The following is a 13,495-nucleotide window of genomic DNA, read 5'->3' on the forward strand; positions in this document are numbered from 1 at the left end:
GATACTTTCCAAGTTTGTGCAATAATATGGCCCAACTGCAAAACTCGGCTCTGCAAATGCTTCAGACAGTTTGGGGGGATGGCAGAGGGCAAACTAGCCCTGCAGGTTGCAAGTGGAAGGCAGCTGCCCCCAACCTGGTGTGCTTCTGAGGTGTTGGGCTACAATTCCTGTTGTTTCCAGCCAGCACAGCCAATGACCCTGCTGACTGTGAATGACAGGGGTTGTAGACCAACACCTCTGGAGCGCACCAGGTTGGGGACAGCTGCTGTGTAAGGCACAGAACGTGTCAGCACTACAGAAAAGCCACAGGACGTTTCACAGGCAATAATCATGGTTACTTCAATCAGGACCACAACACGCGAAAGCCACCATGGTGTTGTGGTGAGGGCCTGGAGACTAGGCCTGGAGAGACCCAGGTTCAAATCCCCACTCAGCCATCAAGCTCACAATGTGACATAAGAACATAAGAATGGCCATGCTGGATCAGACCAAGGGTCCATCTAGTCCAGCATTCAGTTCATGCAGTGGCCGACCAGCTGCCCACAGGAAATCCACAAGCCGGACAGGAGTGCAACAGCATCCTTCTGGCCATGTTCCCCAGCAACTGGTGTACATAAGCATCTGCCTCTGATACTGGAGGTAGCATATAGCCATCAGGACTAGTAGCCATTGATAGCCTTCCCCCTAGGAATTTCTCTAACCCCCTTTTACAGCAATCCAAATTGGTGGCCATCACTATGTCTTGTGGTAGAGAATTCCATGGTTTAACTATGCGCTGTAAAAAGAAGTCCTCCCTTTTATCTGTCCTGACTCTCCCACCAATCAGCTTCATGGGATGACCCCACTGGGTTCTAGTATTAAGAGAGAGGGAGGAAAATGTCTCCCTATCCACATTCTCTACACCACGCATAATTTTATACACTTCTATCATGTCTTCCCTTTTTTCCAAGCTAATTCACTGTCTCTCAGCTTAACCTACCTCACAGGGTTCTTGTGAGGGTAAAAAGGGAGGGAGTAGAACCATGTCTACCGCCCTGAGCTTCTTGAAGCAAAAGGTGGGATATAAACATAATAAAACAACAGATAAAGAAAACAATGGAGAGACTGCATACACTCTGCCCTTCATCTCTTACTTTCAAGACAGTCTCGGATGTAGCTGGGAGCCTTGATCTTCTTCTGTTCTTTATCATGGGACATGTCGTAGGGAACAAGGTCGTCGTCGCTGTAAAAGAAGGAAAAATTCCTCAGTGGGGCCCAAGTTCTTTCTCACTCAGTGCTTCAATTCTCACAGTCTACCAGGATTCCATAGCGGACTCGTGCTGTTGCTTGGCAACATGACTCTCACCACTTACCTGTCAAGTTCGGAGTCAGCCCCCTGATCCGGTTCTTCAGAAGTACCTGCGAACGTTTCCACACTGGGTTTCAGGACAGTACTTGGTGCTGTGGCTAGTTTGCTGTTCCTGTAGCAGGAAAAAACATGCATAACTTTAAAAACCTGTAAGGGCATAAATCCTCATGAGGGCAAGGGATCAAACTAGAGCAATAGACAATATGAGATCCGCTGCTTGCGGTATCCGTGCTCCCTGTGATTTCCCTGAAGAGCTTGTCTGCACACTAGCTTTACTGATTTCCAGAGGGGTAGCTGTGTTTGTTGCAGCAAACACAACTTAAAAGACTAACAGGATTTAGTTAGTTTGTTATGACGTAAGCTTTTGTGGACTAGAGTTCGCTTCACCAGATGCATGAAGTGTAATCCTCAGTTTACACACAGGTATAAAGGGAAAAAACCCCATAAAAGTTGGAGTTAAAATGTATTTAAATGCTTGAATGGTATTTTTATTGGGCATTTGTTTCCCATTGGTACTGTGTGGACCATCCGTCTTTAGCCCAAGTTGCATTTTTCTTATGTAGACCCAATTTCTGAGCACATCTTTCTTTACAAGGATCTGTAATAAGATGCAATAATACCTTCATTGCCTCTGTAAATTCGGTGTAGGCTATAGCTGTGCTGGGTGTAGGTTAGAGTGTAACAACTGAAGGAGAACAGAGCAAATCCCCTCCTCTATTTAAGCAGGTTCTGTGCACTTCTCGAGTATGCCATTTTGAGGCCTTAAAAAACAGTCTTTTGGAGATTGTGGGCTCTCCCTCTTTATATTACATTATTATTTATTTATTACATTAGTATCCCGCCTCTTTTCCTCCTTAAGGAACCCAAGGCGGCATATATAATCCTCCCCCTCTCCATTTTATCCTCACAACAATAACCCTGTGAGGTAGGTTGGGGCTGAGAGTCTGTGACTGTCCCAAAAGTCACCCAGTGAGCTTCTATGGCTGAGTGGGGACTAGAACCTGGATCTCCTGACTCCCAGTCCAACACTCTAGCCACTACACCACACTGGCTCTCGGGTACTATATTTCTTAGTACCTTCTCAATGTTGTGTGTTTAGATGTTCCAGTGGAGTGCTACCTGAGCAAACACTTGTGAGCTTTGGGGCTAGCACACTGCCTCCTCCCCTCTCTTCCCATGGCCCCTGGTTTACCATTATGTCTGAAAAGGACAAATTGTGGTTAGTTTAAACTCTGGTTTGTTGGAACAAGCCAAGATCAAACAATGCTTTATGATCCTGGTTTGTTTCAACAAACCAGTTTAAACTAACCAGAATTCCCAATTCAGACATAATGAGAAACTCCAGTTAGTTGAAACCAGGAAGTTGACACTTCCAATCTCCCTCTTGCGGCTCTGCCAGAGGGGGAAAGAGGGGAAGCAGGGGAAGAGCACAAGCCCGAGGTTCACTGCTGCTCATTCACATAGCACTAAACTATGGTTTAGCATTACATGCGAATCGGGGCAGCATCTCCAACAGGGAAAAAATGACAAAAAGCCACTAGCATGAGCTGAAACTGAACAAAGCTAAGGCTAAGCCACAAAAGAATGAAGTCACAACTTACCCGGTGCTTGGCGAATCACTGACGGACATCTGTTCCAGTCTTTGAGTTAGCAAGGACTTTAGTTCTCTGATCTCATCATCTTCTAGATACTAACATTTAAAATAAACACAAATTAAGATTTGCTAAGCATGCTAGCACATGGGCTGGTTCTTGGATAAAGACAAGTGGCAGCCATCATCTCACTTCTTGAGGCAGCTCTTGGGATTATTTCGATTGTAACCTGGTGCCTCATTAAATACCAGGTCAGACTTGACTACATGTTGGCTCAGTTCAGACATAACAGGGAACCATGACTTTCTGCTACTTGAACCAGCATGCATGAGCCTTAGGCTTGCGCCCTCCCCTTCTCCTCTTTTGAGGCCACAAGGAGGACATTTGAAGCTTTTGCTTCTGTTTTTAAACAAACTACAGTTCCCCATTACATTCAGATTTGAAAAACTGTGGTTTGTTTAGACAGTGGCTTCAGTTTAAGCCAGGATCAAACCTTCTAAAAAACTACAGTTTCTAACAAACTACATTTCCTCGACCTCCCTGAGTAATGGGGAACTGTGATTTGTTTTAACACGGAAGCAAAAGCTTCCACTCACGGCTGCCTCACGGCTGCAAAAGAGAAGGGAGTGCATAAGCTTGGAACACGTGCAGGCTCGTTCACAGACCAGGAAACCATAGTTTCCGATAACATCAGAACCAGACAGCGTTCCTTCTTTCTTTCTCTCCCCAGTCCTAAAGGCGCAAGCTGGGATGCAGCAGCAAAAGCATCTTCCATCGCACATTTCAGCAGAATATTTTTTTCACAACCAAGCACTCCAGAAACGTCACTCTGCTAGCTTACCTCAAATTTCAAGGCAGGCCCTTCAGGGGTTATCCTGGCACTGATACACTCCGCTACAACCATTCCCATATGACGGATTCGTGGCATGTTGCTGTCAAGATGGCACTTCATCCCTTCCATCATGCTTGTGAGCAGCTCTGGAAGGGCAAGCGGAAAGCAACTGAGCAAGGTCAGCACACAACATACAGCAGCCCCCGATGAGCTGGCCAGCTCAGCGTCTCCATAAGCATATCCAGAACCTTATGAGCAGCTGTGCTGCTGTTCTACAAAAAGCCCGATCATATATTTCAGCATCTCTTGAACCGTCAAGCCATGGCTTCCTGATGCAAGCAGAAGAGCACAGCACTGATCTTTTTGACCGAGGATTTGCCCAACCCCAGGTCCTTAAAACCAGCATCCATGCTGGTAGAAGGTAATTTTGTTAGGTTACAACAGGCTTCCCCAGCTTGAGGCCCTCCAGATGTGTCGGACTGCAACTCCCATCATCTGGCTGGGGGTGATGGGAGTTGCAGTCCAATATGTCTGGATGGCTCCAGGTTGGGAAAGTCTGGGTTACAACAAAATCCAACTGGGAATTTCTGCTCTTCTCTGTAGACAAGACACACAGAACTCAAACTAGCCCTGCGTCGGCACAGCTCTGTGGATTGCACTTGATTTCAAAAGGAATCCTTCAAGTGCACAGGTGGGCCTGACTGGGCTTTGAGAGGCACACTGATCCATGAGAAAAAATGGTTAGAAGATGGTTTTGGTAGATTATTTGGGCTGATAATAAATTTCATGAAAGTTAAACGCAGCTGGATGCTTCTGCCCATATGTCAGAATTAAAATTCTTGACATGCCTGCCATCTGCCAGCACAACTAACCTATAACAGGAGTGGGTAACCTGTGGCCTGACAGATTTGGGAGACTGTAACTCCCATCAGCCCTAGCCAGCACAGCCAATGGTGAGGGATGATGGGAGGTGTAGCCCCACAACACCTGGAAGGCCACAAGTTACCTACAGGAAGCAGCAGTCTGCATGACCAATACACCAAATTCAAAGCATCTGACCCTCCAAGAGGTCCTGCCACATCTCAATGAGCAGCTATTTCATGGCGTGGGGCAGACCAGCAAAGATGTTGTCCCAGCCACTTTCAGACCATTTCCCAGGAAGTCACCCAGATTCTTCCAAGGAAACCCAGGACCTTCCCCACAAGGATAAGATGGAGCCTTGTGCTATTATATACAGGTCCCCCCCCCCCCCGACAGCCCCAGTTCCACTTAAATCCACACGTGTGAGTTTTTAAACTTCTGTGGGAGTTTTCAGAGTTTGACATCAGAACTCTCAAATGCAGCTACTCCCATGTGGAATCAAGCCCAAAGGTGGAACCGATGGCCACAATGGGGAAGAGGTGCTTCAAGAACAGAAAACTGGAGACACAAGATGCCAGCTCATCTTGAATCTTCTCTCCATCCCACCCACCCCTCCCTCCCTCCTTCACCTTGCCTGTTGCTCATTATTTCTGCTTCTTTCAGATGAGAGAGGCAGATCAGGATGGCCTTGCTGATGTACAGTTGCTGCTCCACTGAGGAGTGCTTCACAGCACTGCTGCTACCCCAGGTCTCTAGCAGCTCTTTCAAAACCTGCATTAGAAACGTTCACGTCAGGTTCAAGCTGTCATCCTGCCCACTCACCTTGGCCCACACCAGCCTCCCTTTGAGCCTGTTATCTGCAATGGAAACATTGGATTTAATGTGTTAAATTGATTCCTTGCATGGGTTCTTTCCTCCTACCTGCTCCAATAAGCAGATAGTTGTTGAGTGCTTGTTTAGACTGAAGCTCTGTCCCTTTTTGGTGTTTTATTTTCTTTGTGAAACCCCCACCCTTGTGAACTTATCCAGGGAGGGGAGGAAGGAAAAGCCAACCTGCTCTGAGTGCAGCTGAGCTCCATACATGCCCTGTGTCCTGGAGCAGACCAGCACTAGGACAGGAAAGGGCTTTCCTCCCAATACACCACCCTTCCCCAACCTGGTCATCTCCAGAAGTTTTGGTTGGCCATGCTGACTGGGGGTAATGGGCGTTGCAGTCCAGCACATCTGAAGGGCTCCAGCTTGGGGAAGGCTAGACTATACAGTGCTGATTTACCTCACCCTATCTATTCAAGCAAATGGGAGAAGCAAGCCGTGCAAAGATACCCTCCTCTTCCAAAGGGGAAGGGTTGAGATAAACATCTTTCTATCTCACTGTTTACACAGTGAAAAGGGGTGAATCACAGAACAGCAAGAAAGTCGACAACCTCTGGGAAGATCAGTGACTCTGGATTAGCTTCTCTTTCACCCTAAGTTAGTTCTAATGCATTTATTATATCACACAGAACAGCGGCATATGTCTGTCTGTCCCCCACATATAGACAGACATAGATATAGATTGTTAACAGCCACCCCACTTACTTTGATCAGTAAGGAACGTCGCAGGCTGTCCAGGGCCAGGTATCCAAGGAGGCTCTGCAGCACAGCAGTCTGTAACGAAGCCACAGAATTTTTACATTTGGCAAACACTAGACATTGCACACGGAACCTTCAAGAAAGGAAGGGTGGCTAAAAGCATGGGAATGAATGAAGCGAGTGCGATTAACAAATTCTACAGGATCTTCTTGCAAGCTAGGAACCATAGGGCAAATCTGGTGAGCTATCGTTCCATTCCGTAATACGGGAGAAGGAGCTTGAGAAGACCAGAAGAACATCAGAAGAGCCCTGCTGGATCAGACCAAGGGTCCATCTAGTCCACCTTTCTGTTCACAGTGGCCAACCAGCGGCCCATAGGAAGCCCACAAGCAGGACATGAGTGCAACAGCACCCTCCCACCCATGTTCCCCAGCAACTGGGGTACATAGGCATACTGCCTCTGATACTGGAGGTAGCACAGAGCCTTCAGGACTAGTAGTCTTGTTTTCATAATGTTTACAATGAAAACATTAACTCCCATAATTCTCTTCCCCAAATTGCTATGGAAATAAGCCAATCTCCCAATTCAGCCAACCCCACCCCAATGAGACCCCAATCCTCCTCCTTCCCTCCCTCCAATACCCCAAACCCTCCACACTCTTCAGAATTATATTTACTTCCCTCAACTATGAGATGTATATTATGACCCCCCAATTCTTCTCCTGCTCAGTTTTTAATTTGAGCCAGAGAGGAATTCCCCTCCCTTCCATGCTGGGGAAGGATTCAGGGTCATATGATACTCATTTACAGTTGAGGCGAGTATCATGAATCCCCGGAAATGTGTACTTCCAAGCCTAGAATCATGAGCTTGGCAACATTACCACTTGTAAAAAACACAGGACGTCAATCTTATCAGAAGTGTAGAACTCCATCCCAACCAACACTGTTGATTCCCCATTGATGACAGCCAGGAACCCTCACCGGGTAGCTGTACTGAAGCAGCAGCAATTTCTGGGTCATCACAAATTGAGCCTTCCTGCTTTTGACAACCAGGTTCCCCAACAACCGTGACAACACAGCAGACCTAGTGATACAGAACATTTCAACAATTCAGCTCTTTCTCTCATACTGATGCCATTTGAAATCACAATTTGATTGTGACTATGTTGTTCAGAAACAGAAGTCAGGAAAGTATTAGCAACGCAAGAACACAGTATCATAGGAATGGAAGAACATATCCAAACCTATGAGAAGGGCAGACAAAGACAATGTATGTGTATCTCAGCTCATATAGACTTACCAGTCTATCACCAAGGACAAGAAAAGAAATAGTGTAAGATAGGATGGACTGTTCTTTAAAATCTAGGACACGTGGATAAAGCAGGGGGGCAACACATGGTCGGGGGGCAACACATGGTCGGGGGGCAACACATGGTCGGGGGGCAACACATGGTCGGGGGGCCCATGTGGCCCCCACCACCCTGGTCCCAGGTGAGGCCCCCATCAGCCTTTACTGCCCCCTGACATACACACACACATACACAAACAAAAGAAATGAAGTCCACAGCCACTGTTATGGAGCAGCAAAAAGGTTAAATTTAACCTTTGGTAAGTACTCTGTTATCCATTTTCTGGGACATTTGTTTTTGTTCTTCTTTCTTTGGGGGAGGGGGTGCCCCACGAAGTGCGCAGTGCCCTGCAGAGTGCAGCCTGTGTATGGGAGGCGAAAATGACCCCCAGACCTCCCGAGGTTGCCCACGCTGGGATAAAGACTCATTGGATATGCAGTTAATAAGATGTGCAAAAACTATGATTGTCCGTGATGAAATATAAAAGGGATTAGAGGTTCTGTGTTCAGTTTGAATTAAGATACTAATAAAAGCCAGCATTTGAAGTTATAAGAACATTAAGAAGAGCTGTGCTGGATCAGACACAGGTGCTGGATCTGACAGGATGCTGGCCTATCTAGTCCCAGAATTCTGTTTTACACAGTTACAAGCAGATGCCTTAGGAAGTCCACAAGCAGGAGAGGGGAGCAACAGCCCTCTCCTCCTGCTGTTACCCAGCGACTGGTATTTAGAGACATGCTGCTCCTGATCCTGCAGGTGGTACAAAGCTGTCATGACTAGTCACCATTGATAGCCTTATCTCTCATGAATTTGTCTGATTCCCTTTTTAAATTATTTTTATTGAGATTTAATCACATACTTTCAATGTAATCGGTGAGCACATCAAATATTCTAACAAAACACAAACATGACATAGGAAATTCAGTTACAGCCAACTGGGATCACAGGAGTTTCAATGTATTAATAACCCTATATTTATCCACAGACGTTCTTCAGGGGGTTAAGATTCAGTTGTAATTATCAAAATGTATCTCTCTGTATCTGTCCATGACATGATGGTGGTTTTCTCTGGGGAAACTTGTTTGTTGATAAAGTCTATGAATTTATACCACATTGTATGGAAGGTGTCAGATTCTTTTTGTTGTCTTTGTGCCCTTATCTGTTTAGTTAGTTTTTCAGCCAACACAATATTCCAAAGGTAGTTATACTACACAATTATTGATAGATTTGTAGACTCTTTCCAATTCTTTGCTATTAATTGATGAGACACTAGCAACATAAATGTCAGCGTTTCTTTGTCTGGTAAAAATGTTCATTAGGGCCACTAAATTTCTGATTCCCTTTTAAAGCCATCTAAGCTGGTGGCTATGTGCTTGTTTACGTGAGAAGTATGACATACGCGTGTCTTCTCTAGGATACAGAAACATGTATTGCATTTCTCACAGTATATTAGCCCATGCAGGACAGGACTTTGGTCTTTATAGAAAGTAACACAAGAATCTGCCCTCAGCATACTTGAAACAATTCCGAATCTGCCTGTGTGCAAATGGACTGAACTATACTGTGCAACCCTATCCATGTTTACTCAGAAATAAGTCCCACTGTGTTCAATGTTGCTTACTCCCAGGAATATGTAGTTGGGATTGCAACCTTGGAACACCTGTCATGCAGCTCTGATTTACCTCCTGGAAGACAGACCAAGAGGTGCGATGTAGGCCATAGCAACCACATCACTGCTAACTGAGATATCTAAAGCAGGGATCGGTAGAAGGTAGGCCAGGATCTATTTGTACAGTGCGGGATGACTTGCGTTAGATTGGCATGGGTTTCTGACTCCCAAATAGCAAACTTGCAAAAAAAAAGAAAAAGAATTCTTTGCCATATCTGAATCGCATCTTTCTAAGTGTTTGCCACCTGTGAAAAATGAATATTAATCGGTTGCCTTTGACCAGGTTTTTGTGCAGTTGACTGGGTTTTAGGGTGTTGTGTTAGAATCCCCCATCTGCTGCAATTCAGATGTACATTTGTACTTGTATATGAAGGTCATCCCAGTGTCTGGCCCATGGCATGCAGCAGGTAATTAGCTCAACTCCTTCAGTCACCATTTAGAAGCTGGTTCTTCCCCTTCCTTCCCGGCACCACTATTTTGCACCTAAGGACATCAGAAGAGCTATGCTGGATCAGACCAAGGGTCCATCTATTCCAGCATTTTGTTCCCACAGTGGCCAACCAGCTGCCCGCAGGAAACCCACAAGTAGGACATAGGTACAATAGCACCCTCCTGCTCGTGTTCCCCAGGTTTCTGTATCTCAGGCTTCTAGCCTGAAGTTTGCCTCTGAAGTATGCTTCAGAAGAACATATGTACGACAGCGATGCACTGAAGGAGCCATTTTGACTGGTAGAGTTGCACTGCTGAAATACAGGCTCTCAAATTGCACCATGAAGCACCTTAAGAACACACTGTATGGTTTCCAGGCACACTGCAGTTCACATAGCAACCAGTTTGAAGCTAGTATTGCTGACACAGTTTTCTCCAAGCAGTGCCGGGAACTGTGTTTACATAAGGGTGCTGAGAGGTTTTCCTTGATTCTGAACTGCAACAGTTAAAACAGGTTGAAACTGGTTTTGACTTGTGGAGTGAAGGCACACCATGACGACGACTATTCTCAATCACCGCAGCAATGCAAAGTGGAGATTCACACCTGTCCATCACGTCCACTTCACACAGTCCCCTGACCTCTTACCCTGGTGCTGCTTGAACAAGGCCACAGACCACGGCTTCCAGCCAGCGATCTGGCACACTCTCGACCAGTCGCCAGCACATCCTCTGCCAGATGCAGTCAGACTGGGTACGTTCTGTTAGGTGGGGCACCAACACATTCAAGATTTCTTCTGCATCAACAAAAGAAGAAAATGAGTTGATCTGCAACTGGAAGTGGAGGGGTAGGGGTGGGGAATGTCTTTTCTGGCCAATAATTGAGATAATAGGGGAGACAGAAAGAGGAGGATCTCTCTCTCTCTTTCTGTTTCTAGAAGGTAAGTTTTTAAAAACATTTATCAGAATGTGAACCCACGGCAGCTAATATACTATTGCTGTTTGCCATGACAAACTATGGAGAGGTGTATATTCCTTCCATAGTACTGTTCTTTAGAAGTCTGCCTCCTAATGACTGAGAAAGAGAGAGGGGAATGCACCTCTCTTTTTAAAAATATTATTCAATATAAATCTGTTTTATTCAATAAACAGAGAGACAGGATATGAAAGAAAAGCCCCTTACCAAATGGAGATTCCCATTTATTCAACGTATAGTTCATCTTCAAGGCAACAATTACAGCTTGCAGGGTCATTTATAGGCCAGACAGCTTCCAAGAATTTCCTACAGCAGCCTTCTTCAGTCGGGTGCCTTTGATGCCTTGGACTACAACTCCCATTGGCCATACTGGCTGGGAATGATGGGAGTTGTAGTTCACATTCCAAGGGCACTAGATTGGGGAAGACTGTCCTATAGCAATGGGGCTTAAAACATGCATCACTGTATGATTTCCACCCAAACTTCCCCAATACTATTCCACTCATGGGCAGCTTTACATTATATACACATACGTCAAAAGAGAAAATACACACAACAAATCTCATTTTTTCCACATTTAACTTGACTACTCACATGACTTAACCTCATTTAAACTTGCTTTTCAGACCCGGTTTTCAGACAGCAACTACCTCAGTCACCCTGTGTTATGAACTTTGTTGAGAAAAAGACAGGGCAAGTGCAACCCTGTTGATTCTCCTGGCCTCTCTGCAGACTTCAGTACTATCTACCATGGTGTCATTCTGGATAGGCTATCTGAGTTGACTGTTGGAGTGGTTCCACTCTACTTGATTGGCCAATTCCAGAGGGTGGTGCTGGGAGACACTCCTTAACTCATTGGCAGTTATGTTTTGGGGTCCCACACAGTCCTATTCTTTCTCTCCATCCTGTTTAACATTTAAAGCCACTGGGAGAGATCATCTGGACATTTAACTTGAGGTGTCACCAGTTTGAGGGAGACAACCAGGGAAGTTCAGAAGATGGCAACAAGGGAGAGGGCCTTCTTGGTGGTGCGCCCCCCGCCCCCATTATGGAATGATCTCCCCGATAAGGCCCGCCTGGTGCCAACACTATTAACTTTTCAGCACCAGGTCAAGACCTATCTCTTTTCTCAGGCATTTGGCAGCATACAATGACTTTAATTAGGTCCTGGATTTGTCTTACAGTCATGGCTGATTGCTTAAAGTTGTTTTAGATATATGTTGTTTATGTTTCTACTGTCTGTTTGTGTGTTTTTATATGCAAATTTTTTTAAACTTCACATATTGTATTTTTAATGGTTTTTAATCTTTGTAAACTGCCCAGAGAGCTTTGGCTATGGGGCGGTATAGAAATATAATAATAAACACATAATGGAAAATTGGCAGAAAATTCAGCTGGAATGGATAGAATCAATCATAGAATAGTAGGGATGAAAGGGGCCTACAAGGCCATCAGTTGACCTGATAATCAGGTCAACTGGGGAAACAAAAAGTTCTCAGTGGATTAATCCTTACAATCATCTCCTGGAATGTCTGATAGCCACAAGTTATCATTATTTATTGTTACTATTATGAAGGTACCTAATATTTCCAGGTCCAGCCTTTCCCAAATCAGAATCTATATATAGTTGTAACTCTAGAAACAAAATACTTCTATAATTATTTTGAGTACTGATTTCTTTTAACACTTCCCTGGTAGATGTACTTTAAATCTTCGGTGGTTCGAGCATGATTCCTTTGTGTGGACTTAGCTCAGACCCTGTGGTATGCCCAGCTGAGGTGTTCCTGAATTCTATGCCTTTAAAATGGCAGAGGGAAGAGTCATAGATCAATGGGAGATCACATGTTTTGCATTTGTAAGGCCCGAAGTTCAATCCCCAAGTTGAAAAGATCTCAGGATGCAGGGCTGGGGGAAAAAACCTGCCTGAGATTTAGGAGTGTTGCTGCCAGACAACAGCAGTGGTCTGACTCAGTATAAAACTGTTCCATGTGTTCATGTCTCTCTTACTATCCACTGCACTACACTAACCTGTATACGTATGAGTTGGGGGGGGGGGGCATAGTTGTATCATCTAATCATAAATTGCTCCAGTTTGAGTCTACTGGGATGGCAGAGCTGAGAGGATGCAGTTTTAAAAACAGATGCATCAATGGACCACCACCACCCTGCCCCCCAAAAGATGCAGTCAGCTGCAAGCTTTAAAGGGCACTCACTCTGTCTCCCATGCATGCATACCTTCCCCAGCACCTGAGACACAAAGGAGATGGAGCAATCCAGGCCACCTGGAAGAAAAGAAATGCCACAGTCAATAAATCAGTCAGACCAACACCCATCACAGATCAGTTCCACATTGAAGTTCAATCAACTACAAAGCTGAACAGCAAGCACATACATAGGATGCCATTCCTCTGCGAAGTCAGAACTTGTCACTAAGTATGTTAGTGGGGGGGGGGGTAGAAACAGAAATGTGAAGATGATTCATAGGGGAGGGGGACGTGGCAAAATCCATTTCAGCATGCAATCCACACAGTGAAAGCCACTAAAACTCCTGAGATGCCGTTTCTGCACAGCATACACTGAACTTCCTTTCAAGGCCTTCCCACTGTCATAGGCCCATTCACAGGGCACAAACGAGAGGGGGAGCCACCCTCCGCAATTTTGGAAGGGGCAGGAAAAAATTACAAACGTTTGGGAGGGTTGGAAAGCTTTCCCTGAACAGCAGCAGCAGGCTTATCCTTTCTTTGCCTTTTAACTTTTTCTGCTACAGCAGCAACACTACTCCAAGCAGCCCTGAGGCCACTTCCTCCTCACAGCGCCCGGCCCCCCTGCGCCCCGAGCAGCTCTACGTTGTGACATTCTGTCATTCTGGG

At 45.4% G+C, this 13,495-nt stretch overlaps 1 protein-coding gene across 8 annotated transcripts in view; it reads right to left on the minus strand.

The window, feature by feature from the left end:
- The window catches only part of TELO2 (telomere maintenance 2), a 42,603-nt gene that overhangs the window by 21,255 nt on the left and 7,853 nt on the right, over positions 1-13,495 (minus strand). For all 8 annotated transcript variants that reach the window (XR_014785570.1, XM_084818717.1, XM_084818718.1 and 5 more), the window contains 9 exons: positions 12,839-12,907; positions 10,299-10,446; positions 7,187-7,289; positions 6,212-6,280; positions 5,263-5,404; positions 3,782-3,918; positions 2,950-3,038; positions 1,353-1,460; positions 1,134-1,222 (listed from right to left, as the gene is read on the minus strand). Coding sequence is in view for 7 of the 8 variants with exons in the window: in XM_084818717.1 (XP_084674843.1) it covers positions 1,134-1,222; positions 1,353-1,460; positions 2,950-3,038; positions 3,782-3,918; positions 5,263-5,404; positions 6,212-6,280; positions 7,187-7,289; positions 10,299-10,446; positions 12,839-12,907 (954 nt within the window). In the remaining variant the exon portion in view is untranslated. The remainder of the gene's footprint in view (positions 1-1,133; positions 1,223-1,352; positions 1,461-2,949; positions 3,039-3,781; positions 3,919-5,262; positions 5,405-6,211; positions 6,281-7,186; positions 7,290-10,298; positions 10,447-12,838; positions 12,908-13,495) is intronic.

This window comes from Heloderma suspectum, chromosome 12 (genome assembly GCF_057233095.1).
Source record: "Heloderma suspectum isolate Gila_16-S chromosome 12, 16-S_ref, whole genome shotgun sequence".
NCBI lineage: Eukaryota > Metazoa > Chordata > Lepidosauria > Squamata > Helodermatidae > Heloderma > Heloderma suspectum.